Consider the following 25991-nt stretch of genomic DNA (forward strand, 5'->3'; position numbering starts at 1 on the left):
GGAACCGAACTCACGACCTTGCGCTTGCCAGGCAGGTGCTTTGCCACTGAGCTAAATCCCCAGCCCAGTACTGCTTTAATACGTGACATTTTTGTAAGTCTGGATGTTCACTTGTGTTTCTTTTAACATCCCTGATAGATGGTGAGAAAGCAGATATTTCCGTGAACATGTATGAAGATATCAACATTATCACTGGTGCACTTAAACTGTACTTCAGGGACTTGCCAATTCCACTCATTACATATGATGCCTACCCTAAGTTCATTGAGTCTGCCAGTAAGTATGTGGATGCCTGTGTCCCCACGACCCTGACCGACTCCTCCCACCTGGTAATTACTTTTCCTGCTTTTCCTGATGAGTATCTTGAATGCATTTCTTAAATATTCAACAAACATAAAAATTACTATCAGATTGCTATCAAAGTTTCTAAAATCTTGTTTTCAGCTTCTATATTTGTCCTGTAAAGTTAACACAGATTATTAACAAGTCACAGCTGGCAGTGGTAAGTCATACTTCAAGGACCGCTATTTTAGATCAAAAAGTCATTTAATTCTAGTTGAGATGAAAATGAGATAGAACAAAGATTCATTTGCAAAATTTTAATTATGCTACAAAAATCATACCTATAACTCACATTTCATTTTTTAAGGAAGAGAAATTTTAAACAGGTTGTAAGTGTTGGTGTTCCTTTTTTAGAATAGATAGGCTATTTCCGTCATTTTGCTTTTCTGTCTTTAAAACCATATGTTGTCTTGATTTTTAAATAGCAGCATGACTTCCTTAGTAACACTGATTTGCTCTTTGACTTTGAAATTTCATGAAGTAGAAACTTTCTTTGTTCTGATCTTGAGTTTCCCCTGTCACAGAGAATCTCTGTGGTTAGCTCCTTGGAGCCCTGATCTCTCACGGGTCAGCCTGAGCTCTCAGGTAGATAGCAGCCACGAGAATTACGCTGATTAAAATGGTCAGAAATCAGGAATAGTTCTGGGTCTCTTCCGTGGGGATTTAACTGCACTCAGCACCCATCACGAACACTGTGTGAGGGAGCTGACAGGCTCCTGGGCAGACATGGCCTCCCCAGAGTGATCCTGAGTTGGATATGCTCTGTGGACAGCACCTCAGGTGAAGGGCTGCTCCATCCATGTGTTCTGCCCCTGTCCTACCATGTGTCACTGGGGAGTAGGACTGACAGTTGGCTCCATGCTGAACTGAGGCTTACAGTTAGCAGCGGACGGAACAAGGGTTCAGGCCCCATAACACCCCCTGGCCTGGGTAATATCCTCTGGCCCCACACTTCTAAACTACCTCACCTTCTCTCCCTATACCCACCATTATTGCTGGGGAAAATCACCTTTTTCGTATTCTTCTATTGGCCATTGTTGGAAGGTATTTCTGAAAAGCTTTTCTGTCTGAAATTGCAAGACCCCTTATCCCAGAGTGCTATTGAAACCACATGCCCAGAAAGGATCACTCCTAAATCAAAGTGGAAATGCCACCTTCTTATAATTTCAGGCATTTCAATGTGTAATTTCTGTCACACCACAAACCTTAGCCATTGCCTAAGCATAACACAAATGTGTATGGTGCATGTTTGCTAACGGCAGCATTACGAAACCTGTATCCTTGTCTATGTCTTTTCCAGCAGTAGAGGTGGTCCCAGTCTTCAGACACACAGACACAACCATCTCTTAAACGGTAGGAAAGGAAGATGAGGGATGGGTAGAGAGCAATGGTGGTGAACCTGTGGCACACACACCACAGTAGACTGTTTGTATCCTTAAAAGGCCTAAAAGGTTTGCCATCACTGATACAGAGCATATATGAGGGACCGTGAATCAGGCTGGTCAAGTTATTTCCCATCCATGGAATCATTTGAGAAAGAAGGCAGTGTTACAGGGTGTGAGTTGGCCAAGGTCACGTCACTGGAGGCGGCGGCCCTGACACTCAAACCCACATCTACCTCTTGTCGAGTCCTTGCTCTCTGCTCCGCACACTGCCTGGATCACCTGGTGGAACCAGGAAGAGATGTACCAAGGGACAAAGAAGGGAGGGAAGGGACCCCTTCCAAATGAACAACAGTTACTCTCTAACTTTTTCCTCTCTCAGCCCCTAAAAATGTCTGTGGCATTGATTAGCAGCATCCTGTCAACAAAAGATTAGAGTTCATGTTAAAGCTGGAAGGGAGAGGCCCTAGCCACACAAAGATGGCCAGACTGCCTGTTGCCGGAGTGTGTGGCTTCCCAGAGCCCTGTGAAGCCTGCATCTGCCTGCCCCTTCCTCCTCACTTCCGCTCCGCACCAACTACGATACAGAGGCCTTCCATGCAGGCCGGGGAGACAGAATTCCCCACCGGGCCTGCTCCATAAGCCAGCATTCAAGGATGCTCGTGGGCCCGATGAAAACCACACTTCCCCGGGGAGCTCCTGGTAGAGCTGAGTTCAGGGAACCGTCCTCCAGCCCAGTAGCGGGAGCTTTCTTCCCAGATCTTAGAAAAGTTCCATGACTCAGTCAGTACATATCTGAGTGAGTCAGATAAATGCAAATAAAACCCAGGGGTCTTTGTCCCATGCAACTTTGGACTTCCTGGAGAGAATCCTTGAAAGGAGAACTTGCCAGTTTTTCCCGTTTTACCCTGAGTCACCCCCTCTACTTAGCTAAGTTTTATTTTTCTTGGATTTGAGTTTCTCTATGCAGAATTAACAAGACATGCATCAGATGTCTTTTATTAGATCTCGATCCAGGTTCAGAATGCTTACTTCCTGGCCCAGCAGTGTCCACATTTTCCAGCTCCTCCCAGTCCCTCCTCAAGTGCCTTCTGTTCTCTGGACCTCTGGCCACAGTCCATCTCTCCTCATGTTCCCGTCACCTGGGCCTCTTGGTGACTTCTTTCTGTGAGGCCTGCGGGCTGCAGTGGTCTTCCTGCTGCCCTGGCCTTCCTTCAGCGCAGGCACTCTTACGTGTGTTTATTTGCCCACAGTGCCTGTCAGTTCACCACTTACTAACAGATGCTGAATAAATATTTGTGGAATAAACTAATAATTTTATATTGAGAACCACAGACCCCTACATCTTTAGATATTCCAAGGGGTCACATGGCTAGACTTCCTCCTGTTCTTTTTGAAATGCAGCCAGCCCAGTGGAGGCGGACAGGTGAAACGGTCCTCAAGCCCTGCTTGTGTAGACAGAAACCTGCCTGCCTTGGACGCCCTCCTTTTTGGTAGTGGCGTTAGCCTCCCCATTTTCCATGTGCTCACTGTCCTGTATTTGATAACTAATCATGGCCGTTTGTCCATGAACACAGTCCGTTCTGTCTGTCTGGGTCTTAGCGTTATGTTGTAGCTTTCTCAGAGCTGGAGAGCTGTGTTCTCTGGAAACTGTAGTGGGCCATACGGTGATGCCTGGGTTGTCAAAGTCAGTTCATTCCAAGTTCATGTTTGAACACCAAAAAGTTCATGAATTAAACATATTTTTCCACATGAAATAGTAGAAAACCAAATAATTGGTTCTGAGGCCTAGAAATTACACTTATAAACTCAGTTTTCCAGGACTTTAACAATTTTCGCAGTCATTTCTTTCTTTTACTCTATCATCTCTCACAGTTTTCCTCTTAGCTTTATTGCTGGTATCACTAACTTCCTTTGGAGCCATGGTTAAAATGCTAAAAAAAAAAAAAAGCGCACAATGATGTTTGAATGCACTAACACAAGCACTAGGTGTTAGCTGGACAAGAGCAATGCTTGGACTGAAACATCACCGCTTCGTGTCCTGGAGGGGGAGACAACACGTGATGCATGACTCACTCCCAGCCAGTACAGGTTTTTTCAAGTCAGACTTCTGGTTTGACTGTTGAGCAAAGGTACGAACACCGAGCAGATTTTTTTCAAACTTTGCTGTTCAAGTAGTGAAAAGTAGGAGGTTGGAGCCAGTCAACAACCGAGGTATCTCTTTATGTAAAAGAAAAGGAGAAATGAATTCCAGGGAAGATGCATATCAGTCAGTTTAGTCAAAGCATTCTTCCTTTCATGCTTATTTATTCATTCCCAAATTATATCTCCACCCTGGAGGAATACCCTCTCCTGAACACCAGATGAATCCAGTTTGTTTGACTATCTGGTACCTGTCTCAGATGGAACTTACCACCAAGCCTCGTGCACCCGGCTTTTCCACCTCAGCTGATGGATACTCCATGTTCTAGTTGCCTACCCCAAAACTTGCATCATTCTTCTCTTTCTCATATATCCATCTTTGGGAAGTCTTGTGGACTCTACCTTCAAAACAAAGAATCCAGCAATTTCTTACCACCTTCACTACCACCTGATGCAGTCATTCACTATCATTCTTCCCTTAGATTTTTTGGGGGATACTGGGCCGTAAAACCTTCATACTGAGCCATTTTTTATTTTTTGAGAAAATGTCTTATCAACTCACTAAATTGCCCAGGCTGGGCTCAAACTTGGGATCCTGCTGCCTGGACCTCCCAGAGTGCTGGGGTTACAAGTGTGCACCACCACAACCAGCATTCCCATTTTTGTAGAACTGGAACGGTCGTTCTGCTTTTACTTGTGCACTTCTCTAGTCTTCGCTGTGCATGGCAGCCAGAGGAGAGAGAATTATGGAAATGAGTGTCAGAGCATGACACATCTCTGTTCAGAAGCTTCCTGTCTCTCTGTAAAAGCTGTGCTCGCATTCTCCCTCCCTGCTGCTGGTGTGACCTAGGCATGCGACGCGCTGCTCCTTGCCCACTGGCCTGCAGCCATGCTGTTTCCGGCTTTTCCTCAGATGCTAGAGGCACACCCCAGGCACGACCTTACGTGGCTGCTTCTCTGCCAGAACCTTCTTCCCTGAAGATCTCCACATCGCTCACTCCCTCCTTCAGAGTCTCACTCAGAAACCTCCTTCTTGTAGAGGTCTTTCTGACCACCATTAAAAACTGCAGTCCCTTCATCTTTCCCTAGCGCCTGCCTCATTCTAATAACTATAAACGAGACACTATCGCGTTCATTGTTGACTATCACCCACCAGTACAAAGGAAGCTTCCATGAGCAAGGAATTGTGTTTGCTAGAAACGCTTCACTTTCATCTTTGGTTAATTTGTCCCTGACTCTTGAATCACCACTGAGTTGGCTTGTTTTATAAGTTTGAAAGCCCTGTGTCTTTCCTACCACGTTCTGACCAGCTGTAGCCTTCCTAGCACTTCAAAACTGCTATCTGGTTCAGACTCAGCAGCATGGACTCCCATTGTAATTGCCCTGAAGTCCAGTATTTAAAGGCAGCCCACCTTTCTGTCACTCTGGTAGAGGCAAGAGTATGCTACGGTGCTCTTCTACAAAGGTGTCCATTGTTTCTGACTGTAGACATTACTGATGAAGCCAATGTGATCTGTGACCTTAAAGGAATATGCCAGCTTTTTGGCCCACACAACAGAATTAAAATGCCACATAAAGATATTCCTCAATGTTAACACCTTTGGAAGAGACATATTGATTTCAGGGATCCCACCATCATCCAAAACATTTGGAATTGCCTTGAAAGCCTAAAGTGCAATCTTCTGAGGTTCCTAAATAATAAAAATACTGGTGCAGTGAAGGGAGATTTAATTTAAGTAACTTAAAACTAAGTCTGATGAATAAAGCACATAAACACTGGATGATACATTTCTTGATTTACAAAGAAAAAGAGCTAGGGCTGTAGCTCAGTGGTAAACTGCTTGCCTAGCATGCATGAGGCCCTGGGTTGGCTCCCTACACACACACACAGACACACACACACACAGACACACACACACACACCAAAAAAACCTATAAAAAGAAAAGAGTATTTCAGAGCTCCAGGGGGGAAAAGGGGAAGCATGGCAAGTTTACCATCAGTGGGAGGGGATTTTCAGTATTTTGAACAACACGCCATCCCATACCTGTGTCTGTTACATTATAAATGACTTGAGTGTATCTGAATATACAAAACACTATGTCTACATACATCTGAATTTTATGGTTACATCCTGTATAGCTAATAATAAGATACTCAAGTAAAAAAGAAGACTCCTTCCCCAAAAGGAGAAGACTTTCAGTGTTACCACACCGAAACTAAGAGCCTCTGCAAATCTTGGGCTTGAATCAGAAAATTATTTTCCAAAGCTATGGGCAAGGGTCTGTGAGAGTGTCCCTACCAGCTGTAGAAGGGCATCACAAAGGAGAATTCAGTGAGCCCTTGTTTGTACCTATGTTCTGACAAAGCTTTACTGCTTGGTATTCTCACTATTTTAGAAATTATGGATCCTGATGAGCAATTGGAAACCCTTCACGAAGCACTAAAACTACTGCCGCCTGCTCACTGCGAAACCCTCCGGTACCTCATGGCGCATCTAAAGAGGCAAGTCACGGGCTTGGAGTCTTATCCCCTGTATTGTATCCATGGTCTAAGAATAAAATGAAAGGTGAAAGAAAGGACAAATGATTTTTTGAATGAGTAATTGCAAAGCTACATTGTCTTCTTGTGAGAACTTGCAGTGGTTGAGAAAGAGTGCTAAAAATACTCTGCCCTCCTGTGCGGAATACAAACCTGATTCTGACATAGCTGTCTTTGTCATTCTGGTCTGTGTTTGCAGATACGCCAGAAACACCAGGATTTGGCCAACACTGTGCATTAACTTTCACAACAGGAGAAGGGCTCGTAGCTGCATGGGAAAGCAAGAGCAGAGCAACTTGCAAGGCGGCTCACTTCTCTTGTTTTCTTGCTCCAAAGTGAGCATTTCAGACTTGGTGCAGGGATCTTAGATTATTGAATTAGCGTTGCCAGCACAGAACCTGGTGTGAAAAGTCACGGGGTGAAGGGAGGAATAGAAAAGAAAATATTTCAGTTAGTTTGGGCTTAACACTTTTTAAAGTGATTGATGATGCTGTAGCTTTATTTCCTGCATGATCACCTGATTCTTTACCAGCATAAGCAAAATTTTCACAATTATATGACTAAGTGTTAATGGTTTTCGGGTTTCAAAATATAAAACCAAATAGAAACAAAAAGCTTTGTACTTACAGATGTTTGCATTTTTCCTTTTTAAAATTAAGCAGCATCAGTTAAAAAAAAAACTTTAATATGCTTACAACTCCACTTATAAATCCAAGGCTGCTTTGTTTTGTATGTAATTAAGTGTTCCACACCAAAAGAAAGAAACAATTCTCAAGTTATTGTCTGTGCTATTGCTGTAGTAGTAAAAAAGGAATAAAAACAGACTCCTAGACGGTGGCATTTACTCTGAGCCATTCCCTACTGTCACAACTGTTTTCTCCGAGGCACTCAATACACTGTCCAAGGTGCACGAGATACTGCACAGGAAGCAAGCAGGCCCAAGTGGAGAGAGGGCAGAGGGAGCTCTCAAGGTGACCCGGTCCCCTTGCTGCTCTCTGCAGATGTGTCCCTGCTGCTGTTGGCTGGGGCGAGAGACTCCACAGTTGGCACTGGCCCCAGACAGCCCACACATTGCCTCGCTGAGCCTGAGCCATCCCCGGAGAACGCGCTACTGAAGGGAGGGAAGTCACAGAGAAGTGGTGTGAGAGTTGATAAATGGACACAGCCTTGGCTGTGAATCTGACTTCCCCAGTGCCCCGGCACGGTGCAGAGCCTCGTGGCTTCCAGTCATCCTGTCCTTTGCTTGTGTTTTTCAGAGTGACTCTCCACGAGAAGGAGAACCTTATGAATGCAGAGAACCTTGGGATCGTCTTTGGTCCGACCCTTATGAGATCCCCAGAACAAGATGCAATGGCTGCCTTGAATGATATAAGATATCAGAGACTGGTGGTGGAGCTGCTTATCAAAAATGAAGACATTTTATTTTAATTTGAGGGGGAAAGAGATGTTTCACAGATGAAGGATGTTTTATAGTAATTTAATTGGCTCCATTAGCTGAATTATCTCTTTGTTAGAGGTTTGGGCAAATAAGCAGATGAAAATGAAGGAACTTTCTGTCATTTCTGTAGCACCACTCAGCTGTCCTTGTAAAACAGTGAACACACGCTTTCCGATTCTAGTAACCCTGGGTGTTTATCATGTTAGGAGAAACTCAAGCTATTGCATGATTACCCCCCGTTTGGTAAGGAAACCCCATGCAACCAACACAGATCCGCACCTGCTCTGCCTGCGTCCTGGGTCGTCTGTGGTCATAACCCAGCATGTTTCACAGAGTAAACCTGTCGTGACTTTGCTTTTGGGGTCCATGCCATTGGTTTCTGCTTCTTGTACAAACACGCGCGCACACGAGGGTAAACAGCGCCCCTGGCTGTTGCATTGCCATAGCCGATATCATATGCTGACGTTTCACAAGTGGTTTATTTCCAGTTTCTCTCAAGCTCTTCTCTAACATAGTACTTTCTCTCCAGCAAAAGGAAAATGTGTTTTTAGATTTGTTACTTTAACAAGTTATCCTACCAATAAAATGTACAACACAGCATTTTCTGTTAAATTATTTGAGTTTTGGTTGTAATATTATATTTTTATCTGGCATGCATTAATTTATTAAATTTGGCTTTTAGAAATCAAAAATATTGATACTTTGCTTTTTTGTTTTTGCCACGAGTGGGACTATTTGACCGTCTCTCTAATACTGTAGTACTTTCCTTCACCTTTTGTTTACTATTAAAAGGGTTTGGTTTTTTTTTTTTGTAAGTTCCTGAAATAATTTAAAACTGTTTAGGACCAAAACACCCATTCATTGGATTTTCTTTTTTTTTTTTTTTTACTCCTATCACTTGGACTGAGATCTAGACCCTTTTCTCAACTTTTTGAGAGAGCAGACCACGACTTCCTTCTAGATTCACCAGAAGAAAGAAGGCTGACTAAAGAGTGGCTTTTTAAACAGTGGGTTTGTTGGCAACTTCCAGGGTCGACATGCGCTGGGCAGCGGTGAGTCCCGGGGAGCTGGGCAGTTGGCATCGTGGGACGCACTGGGTGCCCGGGCATTCGGCAGATGACCTCCCCCACACACACACACACACAGTCTTGTTTCCTGGTCCGAGCATCCACCTAACAGCAAAGTTCTACCCTGCTTTAAAGGGTAAAATAGTACGCTTGCTTCAGCAGCACAGACCCGAGAAAGTAGTCCTGAACCAGGAATGGGGGCACAGGCCCGTAGTCCCAGCAACCGAGGAGCCTGCGCCAAGGTCACAGTCCAGGGCCAGCCTGCGTGAGCTGGCGAGACCCCATCTCCAAAAAAGGCAAAGCAGCGATAAAATACGCTGTTTCTGCGCTTTCAAGACTGTCTCAAAGACAGTGGGACCTGGCAGAAACTCAGCTTTCCGACCGTTTCCCCTGCGTGGGAAGCTGGTGGCGTGCTCTCTTTGGTGCTTACTGAGGGAAGTGCAGCTGTTGAGGGAGTGTTCCGTCAGCTGTGAACCACTGTCCTTTGAAAATGCCACTGCGCTAAGCACCATCAAATACACAGATTGATAAAGTACACAGATTGTTTTCCTTTAAAGTGGAGGCCAGTGCTTCTGATCTGTGAAACACACTTGCCAGGGAGATGATCGAATGGACTGTCCTGGGTTACACAAAGCCCACTGAAGTCTTCCTTTTGAAGAAGAAATTGAGTTGGGAAGGAATATGCATTGTTTCGGTGTTTCACCCTGCCTCTCCTAAACAGTCTAGGGTGTAGTTCTGGTAGAACACGTGCTTCACATGCATGAGGCCCTAGGTTCAGTCCCCAGCATGGAAAAAAAACACAAAAACCTAAGGAAACAAATGTGGTTGACTTCTGAGCAGGCACTTTCTAGAACTGAGCTTTAACTAGGAGAAGCGGACCCTGTAGAGATACGGATTCCTCACTCAATTAGAGTAAATATTAAGCAGATGTTCAGGGAAGGTTTGAAGCCTTCCTTCGTTCTTTACAGGCCCCGTGAAGTGTGTGCTTGGTTGCTTTTTTCTTAACCAGACGTGGTTTAGACACTGGGGTGTGCAGACACAAATCCCAGCTCCCTCGTCTGTTGGCACGCTTGGACTGTTGGGTGGCCCTTCATTGAAATGCAGAAACAGTCCCCAGCCACTTGGGGAGGTTTACTCAGTAATTACCCAGAAACTTGTCTACATATCTTTCGCTGGCCAGTGGGGCAGTTCTTAAACCACCACCTCTCATGATGAAGCAGAAGTTTTTGTTTGCACCATAGCCAGGAGTAGGCAGAGGGGCCCATGAACCATGCCATGGTCACCCGCCATGACACTCGACCCTCAGTGTCAAGTGTGCATGGCTTCCTGATTTCTGCGTCTAGCCCTAAAGAAAGACACAAGATTTTCCCTTCTCCAAAATGTTTTTTATCGCAGTTGTTTATTCCAGCTGACCAGAGAAGTAGTTCTTCACTGAATTAAGATTTTAAAAATTTGTCAATAAGGGGAAAAATGGATATTTCTAAAAATGTTTCTGTTGAGCTGGGTGTGGTGGTACATACCTGTAGCCCCAAAACTTGGGAGGCTGAGCCAGGCGGATCACTGTGAGTTCGAGGCCAGGCTTGGACTACATAGAGCCTGTCTCAAAAAACCAATAAATAAATAAATAAATTTATGTTACTTGATGAGCTCAAAGGGAAAGAAACCCTCAGAATAGCTAGGTTTAAGAGTTTTCTTGGTTCTGGTTTTTGTGGGTGTTTTATTTTTGTTTATGTTGTACTGGGGCTAAACCTGGGCACTGTACCACTGAGCTACATCCTAGGCTTTTTTACTTTTTATTTTGAGGCAGGGTGTTGTAAATTGCCCAGTGATTTTTAAAGGGGTCTGTGTGAGAGAGAGAGAATGAGTATTGAAGCCAGGGCCTACCACATGGGTAGGCAAGGTCTCTACTACTTAGCCACATCCCCAGCTTCCAATCATCATTTTAAACAAATATTTTAGAGTTTATTACCCCAAAGGCTAGTAGGTGTTATTGACAAGTCTACTTGAAAAGCAAAGTTTTTCTAAAATGTACACTGGGAATTTGGGGTGCTGAAATCTCTTCTCCTAACAGTATTGTCTAGTCACTGGGAACTTAGCTTCTTAGAGACATCTTTTCAGTGTTTTTATATCTTCACTTGCTGTATCAGCTGTGTGGTGTTCACATCTGTCTGTTAAAGTGAGACGTTCCCACGCAGGAGCTGAAGCAGCAGTGTTCTTACATGCATCACCACATACCACACTTCCCCGAAATGGGCCGTTCTGACAGGACCGGCATACTCTGCAGTAGTGCAGAGAAGGCTAAGAAGGAGTGTTAGCTTTTCACTGCTGTCTCTAAATACCTGAGAAAAGCACCTCAGAAGAGGATAGTTTTATTTTGGCTCACGGTTTTAGAGGTTTCGGTTCACAGGTAGCTGTGTCGATGGCTTTGAAGCCTCTGGTGAGGCAGAAGCAGTGTGCAGGTAGGACATGGTAGTGGAAACAGCTTACATCATGGCGGCCGGGAGGTGGACAGAGCATGAGCCTGTGCTCGCTGGCTCACTCCTGCTACTGGATAGCACCGGTCACATTCAGGGTGCGTCACCACCATCCATTCGCTGTTCCCTCCAGACACACCTAGAAATGCACTTTCCTAAATTCCTAGGTGTTTATTAATCCAGTCAACTTGGCAATCAAGATTAACCGTCAGAGAAGAGCACAGCATTGTCTGGGATCCATCAGCCTCTAATTTACAGAGATCCCTTGCAGCACCCGCCCTCAGGTCATGCCAGCCGCCATTCTAGCATTTGGGATGAGAGCAGTTCCAGTTCTCAAGGAACTTCCTGGGTCAGTCCAGCCTAACCATGCTTTAATTTTGTACTTTTTCTCATTGCATCTTGTCCCCTAAGGGCCTCAGCACTAGAAATCATTAGAAAGCTGAAAGGCATATTTGCCTTTCACAATTCCGTTTGAGTGAGTTCACAATTCCATTTGGTACTTTGACCTTAAACATTTTTTCAGCCAATAAGGAAAGCAGATAAAAGTGAAAATGGCGTCAGTGGAGCCAGTGGGTTTACCTGGAAGCATCAGAAGCAGGCAGAACCCATCCTGTGAGGAGTGCGTGCTGTCTGGACTGGGACAGCGTGGCATACCGGAGGGACCCCGGCATTTTTGGCTGTGGACTCACTGGTCTCTCGTTTCCCTCCACAAGGTGAGGCCATCAGTCCTGTCATGTCCTGGCACACTGCCTTCATTTTTGGTCAATCCCACGTGTGGTGGACAGTCATTCTACAACTAGGACGGTCTCAATCTAACAGCTCGGTTTCCCTGTGGACAGTGGTCCTGTCCTTACCCTCAGGAAACAGTCCAAGACCCCAGCAGCTACCTGAAGCCTCAGAGTACCAACTGCTCCCTATCCCCTACTTTTTCCAACACATGCCTGCCCACGTACACAAATTAAATGTGTTTTCATCTTAGCACTTAGCGCGTCTCTGTGGCTGTAGTGTTTGCAGTTTGAGGTGCTACAGCAAAATTAGCACAAGTTTCTTTTTTCTTCCTCACAATTTCACAGAGAGACTATTTGCTCTTACCCTCCATCTTAGCAACCTCAGCATCATGATTTTCTTCCCCGAAGTTGAGAGCTTTCAACTTTTCACTCAGCATAAGCCCTTTGTGGCTTCCCTTTGGCACATCTGAAGTGCCAGTATCATTATTCTTGCCCTTTGGGGGCCACCGGTAAGTAAAATAAGGCTCCCCGAGCCAAGCACTGCAATGCTATGATGGTGCATCCTGGGTTAACTACAAACTAGTTGACCTGCTTAGGGCAGAATACACAGGACGGGGTGGGTGCACTGGGGGAAAGGAAAGTTCCGGTCCTGGGAAGGAGCAGAACCTTGAGAGTTGTCATTAGGCTGCTTGGATGGATGCACCATTCAAATTTAATGAATTGTTTATTCTGGAACTTTCCATTGAATATTTTCAGAAACCCAGTAACTGAAACCTCATAAAGTAAAATCTCAGATAAGGGAAAACTTGTGTAATAAAAAGTATATTTGGTCTTTGTCCCCAGTTCCTGGCATAGAGCTTCTAAAATTCCTGGAATTTCCTGAGTGAAGGAGGCATCTTTTGTTTTTCCTAATGAGCCCTTCTGAAGTGATCTGGGGTGAGGCTCCTCCGAAGCCTCTGAAGCCAGTTGTAGGAAGAGCCAAGTGATTAGCGGGTTGGAATTTACAGCCCCACTCAACTGACCTCTGGAAGGGGAGGCGGCCTGGAGATGAAGCTCTATAAAAGCTCTAGAATAATTAGATTTGATGAACTTCTTGAGGGGTGAACATGGTAAAATCTCTGCATCCTGCCACCCCCCGCTCTGTTCCTGAGTTGTACCCGTTATTATCAGCTGATACATAGTGTTTTCCTGCATCTACACACCATTCTAGCAAGCCATCAAGCCTGAGGAGGGGTTGTAGGAACCCCTGGTTTATAACTTCTCAGTCAGGAGTGTGGGCAGTTCCCAGGGACTGGTAATGATGTCAGAAGTGGGTGAGGTTTTCTGGGGCCAAGTCCTTTAATGTGTCAGATCCATCACCAACTCTAGGTAGGTGGTGTCAGAGCTGAACCAAGTTGTAGAACACCCATGTACTGCTATAGCTGGCGAATTTGTAGGTAAGGCCCACACTTTTGGTGTCAGAGTGTTGTGAATATGAAGACCCAAGCATTAAATAAAAATTATAAGAGGCCATCGTTTTGGACAAAGTTCTTGCACTAGGCCCCAACAGACCAAGCTAGAAATCAAATTAGTCACAGATGCTAAAGTTCCACTTCCCAAGCTGAAATTAAGCTGTATCTGACTTTCTGAAAAATCAGGATTTGTGCTTTATTAGACAAATTTCCCAAACAGGTCAGTTTTAATTGACATGATAATAAAGTTCACTATGTCTTCATCCTTACAGAAAAAAGTTCACCTGAAGCAACTTGATGTTAACCAGCTGTTTTTCTCTGTTTTGTCTCCCTGCCTCCACTTTACAAGGAAAATAACTTTAAAATGACCAATCCACTTTTGGGTTGTGTTTCTGTGTCAGCCCTTTTCTGTATATAAAACCAAACTCTTCCGCTCATTTCATGGAAATGCTTGCTGTATTTTATGGAGTGAAGGGTTACCCAGTTCTGGAAGCCAAAATAAAGTCAATTAAGACCTCTAAATTATAATTTTGTCCTTTGACATTACTCATCATTTATTAAAAACAGACTTTGATAGCCTTCACATTTCCCAAACAGTAATACATAAAAAAAACTAAAGTTGTTGTTTTCCCTTGGATTTATGTCATCAAGAAATTCAGCTGGAGCATCAATCCTTTAGCAGTGTTATCAGTAAAGGTTGTATTAATAATACATTACAGATTCATTTGTTGGTTTCAGCACTGTTCTTCCATCTTAAAGTCACTATGACCTCAACAAATGTTCCAGTAAGTTTTAAGATATTTATATTTCACTAGACCTGGGTACCACACATAGATCTTGACTTGCTTCATACATACATACAGACCAAGTTAAGCTGAGAAAATTATGATTCATTGCTACATATTGTAAGGAAAATCCTGATTCATAAGTTTTATTGTTCTCTGCTGAAGATTATATTTTAATGCAGTCTTCTAGTCAAAATGTATTTTACAACGTAAATGTTTTTTCCTTTATTGCTTATTCAACCAAATAGCACAAAGCACCAACAAGAGGTCTAAGCACCGTGTCGCTAACCCAGTTCTTGGAGCTCTCGTGACCCTGGGCAGTGTCAGGGATTTTCTTGCTCTTGGACACACTTATAATTGCCCTGTAGCAGAAACAGCAGCATGTGAGGCTAGGAGTCTAGGGCTATTTTTCTACCTCTGAGGCATAACCATGTGGCTGCCCATGCCAGTGTGGTAAAGCACAAAAAGGCCGAGGAGGTAATGTTCTAGAAAGTACTGTGAAACAACACAGTGGAAGAAATGACCAAAAAAGGGCTTCTGGAGGTAAAACGCCATAAAAATGGAATGTTTCTAAAACATGCAAATCTTTTGGCTGCCACTGTACCAAACTTAGGCAGGTTGGTTTATTCTGTTGTGTCCATAGGTGCTAGTGGGTCAAACTCAGAAGTTTGGCCCTGCAAAAAACTGAGTCCAGGCCAGATTTTTGATGCCTGTCTGTGTGAACAGACAGTTTTCTAAGACTGTTTGTATTTGTGGTACTGGGACTAGAACCCAGGGGCTAAGCCGGTTTTTGTTAACTGTTATTACTACTATTAAAATATGTTTTCCTAACAACCACTAATAAGACGCATAAAAATTATCATAACTACAAAACTGTTATTCTAATTACAGAAATAAGCCATTGCGACATTCCCAAACATATACCCTGTAAGAAAGTTGATCAAGTTACTCAGTGACTTTTAGACTGTTATGCAGTCTAAAGAAACTGTCATGAATTATACATAATCCCAACTGTCAGAAGAAAGAGGAATAGATGGAAAATACCTGAGGGTTAAAACTTTGTCATAAGTTTTCAGTTGCCTCACCTCTAGTAAATAGAACTGGGATCTTCAATTTGATTCTGATTCCTAAATGTCTGCTATTCTACATTTAATCTTTTTACTGGCTTAGTCATTACTTTGTGCTAAATTTTCATAGGTTGGACTAAAACTACAATTTCTTCTCTTAGAGTCCTCCATTTTCTCAAATTTAGGAACTTTCAGGAGACTATTAAAGACTTAAAACAGCCTATGCTTTAATAAACTTCATGTATTAAGAGAGTTTTTATTCTTACCCAAGAAAACACAGAATAGGGCCTTGTATGTGCCAGGCCAGTGCTGTACCCTGAGACACATCCCCATCTCTGTTTACTTTTTTTAAAAGTTGTATTCAAGCCACAATAGAAAGGAGGTGGGAGGGAGATATAAAGGTCAAGTTCAGCTACATCAACATCAGCATTCTGTCCTGGACTCCAGGAGGAAAAGCAGCAGCCCAGGAGATCCAGCCAGGAGACAGCAGTTCATGTAGCTAGCAGGGTCAGGGCTCCAGGCCTCAGGCTGTCTGCGGTTCCAACTCCTCCTTTCGGCCACTGCAAAGGTTTTCAAACCTTAGCGTCTTCCTTACCTAAGACCTCGACAGAGCCATTTTCTGGACCCCATTCCAGGATTTCTGAACTAGGAAGCCTGGGTTGGCTCCAGGAATTTGTGTTTCTGCCCAACCTCCAGGTATGCAGACTCCTGCTGCCGGGACCATCCTCTGGGAATCACTGCTGCTGGGTCCACGGAGACCACCAATGTCTACTGCAGGCCAGCAAGGTCTGAGTCAACCAGCTGGGTGAAGCCCAGGCAGACTGCTCCCCAGGGGATCATAATCCCGTGCCTTGTGCTGAAACCCTTGGCCAAGGTATAGTGGCACATGCCTGTAATCTCTGGAATCCTAGAACTCTGGGAAGCTGAAGCAGGAGGACGGCAAAGTCAAGTCCTGCCTGGGCAATTTAACAAGATCCTGTCTTTAAAATATGGAGTGGTGGCTTGGGATGTAGATCAGATAGGCCCTTTGTTCAGTCCCCAGAGAAAGAAAAGCAGAAGAGGAAGGAAAGGAAAGGAAAAATGATACCAAAGCCTGGCACTTTGCCATGTCTCATAAACTGACATTTTCTTATGTCTCCCCAAGGCTCAAGGACAGGCCCCCTCCGAATTCTGATTTATCCCTCATCTGCCCTTTGCCCAGCCAAAAAGAACACAGCAGCCTTCCACCTGTACCCGACAATCTCATTCTCTGTCACAGAAAAGATGACCATGGAATGCGACCACACTCAGACCAACTTTATCACAAGAAAATGTCTGTCTGCTTCCAATTCCAAAGAGAATCATCCTCAAGGTGCTTTGCCTCCAGGCCTACTCAGTCCCCTGATAAGCATTTATTGTTCCTTTAAGATTGCCCACAGCCCACCAGTGCTTCCTTCCTTCTTGTGAAGCGGGTAGTAAGCGTCAGTGTAGTAAGCATACACTGTGCATGGCTCCCATGTCTGAGCTCCTCAGGAGTTTCTTCTAACTCCTTCTCCTGTTGTTCTATTGTTGGTTTGTTTCAGGGACAGGAAGGAGAGCGCCCTGCAAAGACAGCCTGCAGCCTGAGGCCAGAGAAACCAGGAGACCTTTGCCTGGGGAAGAGGACACTGTAGACTTCGCTTTTGCTTCAGCAACTTCCTGCAGATAGATCTGCCTGACGTGCAGACTGCTCCCTGGCGCAGAGCTCCTTACCACACGGCTCAAATCTCATAGCCCTTGGAGTCCCTGCCACTTCCTCTGGTCTCAAGCTGCTGTTTCACTGCTTTGAATGATGCGTCTTAGCCCACTTGAACCCAGAGTCCGGAAACCCACCAAATCGTCTCTGATCTCCCATCCCGGGACACAGCTTAGGTGCTGCGTCTCTCCCTTACTGCTTTATTTTTAATTTATTTTTCTTTATTAGGTGATCTGATAAGGTATTGGGGAGCCCAACTGTTACTTCAAGAGCAAAGGGCCTTGTAGTCAAATAAGCTTGGGAAATTCTGTATACCATTTTTATGTAATGCCTATCTTCCCTCTCCCTCTGTTTTTATCAATATTAATATTAATGGTGATTGTAGGAGCCAGCCCATTAACCCCCTTAATGGTTTTTAAATCATTGACTTCAGTCAATATATTAATGAGTCAATGAAATTAAGGCCCCTGACATTCTATAGCTCATGGTGGCCCCATTCCACCAGCAGGGCCTCTGTGCTGGGCCTCCACATTAGGCAGGGCAGTTTCTTTTATTTCTCTTTTTGAGATAGGGTCTTACTAGGTAGCCCAGTCTCAAACTACTCATAATTCTCCTGCCTCGGCCTCCCAAGGACTAGGATTATAAGTGGTGTGCACCAGCATACTCACAGAAGCCTCCATCCACGGCAGGCCCTCCCACCCCAGATTCCCACAGCTACTTGGGCTGCCCTTGCCCTGCCTGCCCCAGGCTCTGCAAGGATGAGCGCTTGGTGAACACTCATCCCTACTCCTGAAGTGAAGCTGGGAGACTGGGGGAGGAAACCCCCCAGAACCTCCCTTCACAGCCAGCCCAGATGGGGCAGCTCCCTCACTCTATTTCCATCAGCAAGCCCCCTGGTTTTGGATCAGGTCTGGAGAAAAAATTCATAAAGGATGGAGAATTTCAGGATCCAGCGCCACGTCTGTGGCCAAGCAAAGAGAAGGGTTGGCCTCACAAAGCAAGGTAGTTCACGGCCCCGTGAGAATGTTGCAGGTGTGCTCCTTGGTTATGTTCTCATCAAGAATTGATGGTCTCAGGGCCTGGGGATTTAGCTCAGTGGCACAGCGCCTGCCTGGCAAGCGCAAGGTCGTGAGTTCAATTCCTGTTCCTGGGAAAAAAAAAACAAAAACCAAAAAGAAAAGAATTGATGGTCTCATCTGTGGGACACCAGATAGGAAGACCGAGACCTAATTGGCCTTCTCTATGCAAACTAGTGAGCAAGGTGGCCTGCAAGCAGACTGACACATTGCAGGGTCTCGGGAAAGTTAATACAGCTGAGATCCTGTTGTTTGCCTGGATATGCACCATGGATGGCGGGAGGCAGATGAATCTGGTGATACTCTAATTGGTTGTTCCCCTGAGTGAATAAAGGCAGGTGCGCCAGTCACTCAGGGCTCTTTGTTGAAGGGAGACAAGAACCCCCTGTCCACCACATTTTAACCTAATTCTGTATCTCTTTATTTTTTATCCTCATTCATCCCCTAGTCAGGTACAAAACTCATAGCCTGGCTCCTACAGATCACCTTAATATTAATATTGATAGAAAGATCTACAGAGACAGGCTTGCACACTTGCAGCTGTGGCTGGCTGTAGCAAGGTAATGCTAAGCTGCCAAAGGGGGACAGATTTATCATATCACTGGGAAAGAAGGCAGAGAGAAAAGATACTCATTACATAAAAATGCTCCCGCTGGCCCTCAGGTCTGGTTCCCGGAGACCCTACTTATTGGTCCCCGATTCCTCCCTGCCCCCCTCACTCGGTCTCACCACTCTGGCGTGCTGCTGGTCTCTGTCACACCTCCCCAGCTGCAGAGGAAGCCAGAGTGTTTGCACGCTGCAAAACCCATGCTGTCTCAGGTCTATTGGACTGAACACAGGTTATGGCAAAATTTGTTCCCTGCTTAAATCTGTGAATGGCTCTTCTTCCTTCTTCCAAGCTCGCGATGGATGGGGAGAAGCAAGCGGCCGGTGGAAGGTTGTCCCAGGGGAGAGCTGAGGAGCCCTTATGAGGAATAAATGCCCAAGGCCCTGTGCCACTTCTTAGTAGGGAGCTGAGGAGCCTTAGAGATGGCCTGGGAAGGACAGGCCTGCTCAGCCTCAGGCTAAAGTGCAGAGAAGGGCAGTGTGCTGGCAAGGGCAGCCCCTCCTGCCACCCCAGACCCGCTCAGACGCAGAGGTGAGGAGAGAAAATCCTTGCTGTCCATCAACATCGGTGGTGCTTTCTTCCTCAGGTTTTCTTTGCAGTATAGAAAACCCGGCCCAATCAAGGCTAATCCAAAGCCACACATGCTCAGCCTGTCCTCCGAACGCCCAAGGCATTTGACAACTTCATGGGAAAAGGCAGAGGGTTAGGAATGGGAACCAAGCTTGCTGACCATAAACACCGCATTGCAGGGGACATGAGAGAACCCCGGAAACCAGCCAGGGCTGGGGTCCCTGCGACCCCAACTGTAAGCACTGCCTGTGTATCCAGGACTTGCGGAGGCTTCCCGTGGTCAGCAGGGCTGCTGTAGGGATGATGGGTGGGAAAGAGAGGCCTCTAGAAGTTCAGCAGGGGCGGGTACCCCCTGCTGATGAGGACAGGTGGCCCTCTCCTTGGCCACCCATTCCAAAGTGCTGTTTGAAAATGGTGCTGAGCGCCCACCTGGGAAAGAAGGCCGTGTTCAGAGAGATGGATGGGGAGACGATGGAGGCTAAAGAGCTGTAGTGCCTGCTGCACAAAGGGTCTAATTAACAGAGGGATTTTAAAGGCACACAGGACTCACAGTTCTTGGGATTACCAAGGGGCTGTTTTTCTGGTCAGCAACAGGCAGCTGTTTTGAACCCCAGCCACTCCTCCCTCTGCCCTGAAGCACAGTAGGCTGCTCCACAGGACAATGGCTTGGCCGAGTCTCAGGGGCTTTCAAGGAGCAGCGCCCTGCCCCCAGGTTGCATAATCTCTGGGCATGTCCCTTGCACACAGAGCAGACCTGCAGCCAGCCAACCCAGGCCTGCAAGGCCACGCTGCCACAGCGGGTTCTGTCTCCATGTGCTGCTGGGAGCTGAGGCTCACCAAGGGGTGGGTGACCTGGCAGGGATGTGTGGCTGGTGCCGGTGGAATCTGGTTGCCATGGGGATGAGGTTTTCTGCTCAAGCTGTTTGAGAAGCAAATTTTCCATTATGTACACGAAAACCTACTGCAGCATCTTTGAGTATTTAAATTCCTTTTCTTTTTCAAGGAGCATCTAGAGTGGGTTTGCATATTTATAAAAGTTACACAGGAAATTTTCCAGGGGACAGCTCTTTGGAGCGTGTCGAGCTTCAGCATTTGTTTGGGGATGAGGGTAGGAGAGACAGGGCTGCTTTTCCCGGTGCACCTCGGCCCCTTGGCCATTTAGGCAACTGTCACATTGCCAGGAGCTGACCCGAGGGCAGGGGGAGTGCCCGAGGCAGGCAGGGACACCAGAGACGGGCCCAGAACAGTGCTCTCTTCTTTGCCTTCAGCGTCCAGTGAGGAAACTATATCTTGCTTTGTAGCTTTCCTGTTATTCAGCAAATCAGCACAGCCCTGCCCTTTTTCTCCCTTATTTCAGTGTGCGGGAACAATGTCTTGAGCCTCTGTAGATGCGAGTGTGTGTATGGGGGATGTGTAAAATACGCATGGCATAAAAATGACCGCTTTAACCTTTCTTCAGTGGTATTCAATGCATTCACAGCTGGGCAACCATCACCTCCATCGGCTCCAGAACCTTTTCATCTGCGTCCATTAAGCAATGACTCCCCATTTCCTCCCCCGCCCAGCCTGATGACATCTATTCCACTTCGTCTCTGTGAAGTCACCAGGCTAGGTACAGAAGTGGAATCATAGGTGTCCTTTTGTGTCTGGCTTATTTCACATGGTCAAGACTCATCCACATCGCAGCAGGGGTGGATATTTCACTCTTTTGAGACGTATTGTATGGATTTACCACCTCTTGGTTATGCAAAACTCTGTGGACTGACGCTTGTGCTGCTTCCAGCTTGGGCTGCTGTGGCCACCGCTGCCCCCGTGGACAGGGGCTGTGCAGTCTCTGAATTCCTGGACGTGTAGACCCAGGAGCAGAACTGCTGGATCAAATGGTAATTCTGTGTTTAACCTACAGAAGCGTTGCCAAACTTGTCCAAGCAAGTGCCCCTGGGCTTCTGATTAATGTGTTTCTTGGAGCAGATGAGGATTGTTTCCTAATGGAATTGGCAATGAGCAGAATTACGTCTATTTTTATAATACCGTCATAGCTACTCACCTAGCTCTAAGAGAGATGCTTGTCTTTTTGGCTCAGCTTCCTCCTATGGACTTGTTTAGATATAGTGTATCTGGGGATAGCACTGAGGTGATTAATAATTGATTGGTCAATTGATTGACTGAAAGACCTACACTATCACAGTTGGGAGATGCCAACCCATCCTCCCGGTCTTCCAATCCCCTTGAGCCTCCCTGTGCATCCAACAATACTTGCCTTCCACTGACTCATGAGGACTTGAGCCGTTCTCTCCAGCCAGGGCACCTCAGGCCCAGTGGAGGCTCATCCAGACCTCGGTCCCTTTGCTGAGCTCCTCCTCACCACTGCCATGGCCATAGAAGTCAATGGCTTAGTCTCATGTTTTTTGGTAGGTTTGTTTTGGTAGCACCAGGGAATGAAGTTAGGGTCTTTATACTAAGCTACATGTTTGGCTTTGGGGGCAGGTGGAGGTGGGACAGGATCTTCGTAAATTGCCAAGTTGCCCAGCCTGAGCTTGAACTTGTGATCCTCCTGCCTCAGCCTCCAAAAGTGCTGGTATTACAGGTATGACACTGGTTTGGTCTCTGTTATTTTTAATGTTTTGTCTTCTTGGAGGCAGTTCCCACATAGGTGTGTGTGCATGTGTGTACACATGTGCACACACACACATGCATGCACTCACCATAATCTGGCACAAGACTAAGGCCACAGAACTTGGTACGGAAGAGCACAATGATTTATGACTCTACTTGAGATACCTGAAGTGAAGGAAGCCTTCAGGGAGAAGAAAGGGCCACTCTAGAGCATCCCACTGCTACAGTTTGCTTGTTTTTTCTTCTACTTTTTTTACTGTGAATACAATAGAGTCAAATTCACAGGGGCTGGTGATGTAGCTCAGTGATAGAAGGACCTGCCTAACATGGGCAGGACCCTGGGTTTAAGTAAACTGTAACTAGAATTTCATCAGCAGGGCAGCAAAGGACATCAGCAGCCCTCAGTGAGGCTGGTCTCCCAGACAACATCAGCAGCTCAGTGCATGCTCAAGAAACACAGCCATTCAGGCTGACAGTGTGGAGCTCCAGCCAGGCCCCATCCTAGGCTGGCACAGACCTACCCACCCGCTCCTCAGACGGGCCATGCAGCTCCTACTCCTCAGATATACACTCAGCCCTCCCTATCCACAGTTCAGCCAACTGTGATTGAAAGTATGGGGGAGGGGATTCCAGAAGTTTCCAAAGAGCAAAACTTGAATTTGCCACTTATGAAGCACCACTTTGGAATCCACATACATGAAATCATGTGTAGACACATGAGCTGCAGCCTCCGCTTTCTGCAGATCCTTCATCTCTCTGCACTCTTGGTTTGAGCCCTGTTCACCCTGAGTGTCATTCTTGGTTTGAGCACTGTTCACCTTGAGTGTCATTCCTCAACCATATAATTAGGCCTACAATGGCAGTGTCTGTAACAAACACATAGGGACCCTTTTTCCTTGTCATTATCCCCTCAACAATACCGCGTAACAACTGCTTATTAGCATTTATATTGTATCAGGTATCACAAGGAGACTAGAGATGATTTAAGGAATACAGGAGCATGTGTGTAGTTATACTCAAATATTACACTGTCCTGTAAGAGGACTTGAATACCTGCAGACTTTGGGACCTAAGGGGTGTCCTGGAGCTGGTCTCTCAGATACCAAGGATGGTATACCAAGGATAGTGGTACTTTTAGTGGAATTCAGAGATACTTAGTGAGGAGGATGACTGGAGGATGGATACTTCCAATCATAATCTCTCCTGAGTAGAATGGAGGAAAAGAGGTTTTCTCTTCAGGGCCCTGGGAAAGGCACTCAGGAAAAGAAAGCTAAGATGTCTCCAAGTGTGCCAGGGGCTTGGGTGGGCCATGCACCCTTCAAAGGATGTCCACCAGCTGGTAGGCAAAAGCTCACCTCTTTGGGTGTCTCTCAGAGCACAGCTTCATGACTCAAAGATCAGAGACTCTATAGCAAGACTGGGAGGCGGGTCACGCAGGTCGGACAAAACAGCTTCTTGGGGGCCACCTAAAAAGCACAGATGAGGCAAATGTTGAGATGAAGTACTTCATCTCCATACTTACAGGGCCTTGAGCCAAAGTTTAAAATAAACACTTCAGGAAATAGATATAATATATAAAAAGCTATGACTAAGTAGGATTCATCCCAGGGATGCAGGGATGGTTCAACATATGCAAATCAACAAATGTAATACACCACATCAACAGAGCCAAGGACAAAAACCATATGATCATCTTAATAGATGCAGAAAAAACATTTGATGAAGCCCAACACCCATTCATGATTGAAAAAAACCTACAGAAAATTGGAATAGAGGGGCTGTATCTCAACCTGATAAAAGCCATCTATAATAAACCAATAGCCAACATCATACTAAATGGACAAAAACTGGAAGTTTTCACTCTAAAATCAGGAACAAGACAAGGATGTGCACTGTCACCACTCTCATTTAATATAATTCTAGAAACATTAGCCAGAGCGATACACAAGAGAAAGAAATAAAAAGAATAAGGATAGGAAACAAAGAAGTTGAATTACCATTATTTGCAGATGACATGATACTTTACATAGAAGACCCCAAAAACTCCACCAAAAAGACTTCTAGATTCAGCAGCACAGCTGGATACAAAGTCAACACCCAAAGATCAGTAGCATTCCTGTACACAAATAAACTCACTGAGAGAGAAATCAGGGAAACAATAATTTTCACAATAGCATCTCCCCCAAAATTAAATTCTAGGAATCAATCTAACAAATGAAGTAAAAGACCTTTCATTTAGGACTACAGTACTCTGAAAAAGGAGATTGAAGAGGATATCAGAAAATGACAGAGATCCCTTTTTCTTGGAAAAACCAATATAGTGAAAATGGCCATACCTCCAAAATTATTATACAGATTTAATGCAATCCCAATCAAAATACCAATAGCAAACCTCACAGAATTAGAGAAAACAATCCCAAAATTCATTTGGAACCAGAAGAGACCTAGAATAGCAAAAGCAATTTGGCAACAAAGGCAAGGCAGAGGGCATCACAATCCCTGATTTGAAATTATACCACAAAGCTACTGTGAAAAAATCAGCATGGTACTGGCAAAAAATAAACCAGAACCAAGGATCAGTGGAACAGATTAGAAGATGCAAGAACAACTCCAAACACACTCAACCACCTTGTCTTTCACAAAGGGGCCAAATACCCTCACTGGAAGAAAGGATAATCTCTTTAATAAATGGCGCTGGAAAAACTGGCTTTCCATATGCTGAAGATTAAAACTAGACCCATATGTTTCACCATGCACTAAAGTCAGAATGGATCAAAGATCTAAATATTAAAACAGAAACACTACAACTGCTGAAAGATACAATAGGTAGAACTCTTGATGACATAGACTTGTAGGCAAAGACTTCATGAACAAAACCCCAATAACACAAGAACTATCACAAAGAATCAACAAGTGGCATCTCATCTTATTAAAAAGTTTTGCACAGCAGGAGAAACCACCAACAGAGTGAAGAGACAACCCACAGTGTGAGGGAAAGAAACCTGCCAGCTATAACTCAGACAAAGGACTAATATCTAGAATATATAAAGAACTACAGAAATAAACTCCCCCAAATTTAAAGACTCAATACAAAATTGGGCATCTAAAATGAAAAGACACTTCTCAGATGAAGCAGAAATGGAAAATAAGTATATGAAAAAATGTTCAACATCACTAGTCATTCAAGAGATGCAAATTAAAACACTGAAATTCCATTTCACTCCAGAAAGAATGGCTACTATCAAGAAATAATAAATGCTGGCAGGGCTGTGGAGAAAAAGGAACCCTTCTTTAGTGTTGGTGAGAGTGTAGATTGGTGCAACTACTGGTGAAGTCAGTGTGTAGATTCCTCAAAAAACTAGGACTAGAGGTCCCATTTGACTCAGTTATTCCCCTGCTTAGGGTCTTCTTGAATTAAAAGCATCCTACCATAGCGATATATGCACACCCATGTTTATAGTGGCATGGTTTGTAATAGCTAAATCTTGGAAACAGCCCAAATGCCCATCAACTGGTGAATGGATAGAGATGTGGTTTTTTTTAATACAATGTAGTACTACTCTGCCATAAAGAAGGATAGGCTCAAGACACTTTAAGCTAAATGGATGCACCTTGAGACCACACTCTTAAGAGGAATAAATCGGACACACGTGTAGATATTGCCTTGTTTCTGTTCTGAGAAACCAAAAGTATAAATAAGGACCAAGACGTATAATAGATATTGGGAAATGGGAGGCAAAAGTTAAAATGGGAAGGAGAAGGAAAGCGGGAGGGGGAAAGGAAAGAAGGGACAAAAAAAAAGAATAGAAGAAAAAAACGGGAAAAAACATTAAAAGATGCTTAATGCTGGGGTGGGTGGCTCATTAGTACAGCGTTCACCTAATGCACACATGGCTCCAGGGCCAATCCCAGTACAGAGTGAGGCGAGAGAAAGAATGGGAACCCCTGCAGAAGCCTGTCCCAGGGCCAGCGCAAGGAAATTCTTGTCCCCTC

At 45.1% G+C, this 25991-nt stretch overlaps 1 protein-coding gene across 3 annotated transcripts in view; it reads left to right on the forward strand.

The window, feature by feature from the left end:
• Positions 1-8535, forward strand: part of Chn1 (chimerin 1) — a 61160-nt gene extending 52625 nt beyond the window's left edge. For all 3 annotated transcript variants that reach the window (XM_005393180.2, XM_013518799.1, XM_013518798.1), the window contains 3 exons: positions 139-276; positions 6264-6369; positions 7662-8535. In XM_005393180.2, the coding sequence (XP_005393237.1) occupies positions 139-276; positions 6264-6369; positions 7662-7833 (416 nt within the window). In that variant the 3' untranslated portion in view covers positions 7834-8535. The remainder of the gene's footprint in view (positions 1-138; positions 277-6263; positions 6370-7661) is intronic.
• Positions 8536-25991: the final 17456 nt, after the last annotated feature.

The sequence above is a fragment of the Chinchilla lanigera genome, unplaced genomic scaffold (assembly GCF_000276665.1).
Source record: "Chinchilla lanigera isolate Chin_1 unplaced genomic scaffold, ChiLan1.0 scaffold00048, whole genome shotgun sequence".
Taxonomy (NCBI): domain Eukaryota; kingdom Metazoa; phylum Chordata; class Mammalia; order Rodentia; family Chinchillidae; genus Chinchilla; species Chinchilla lanigera.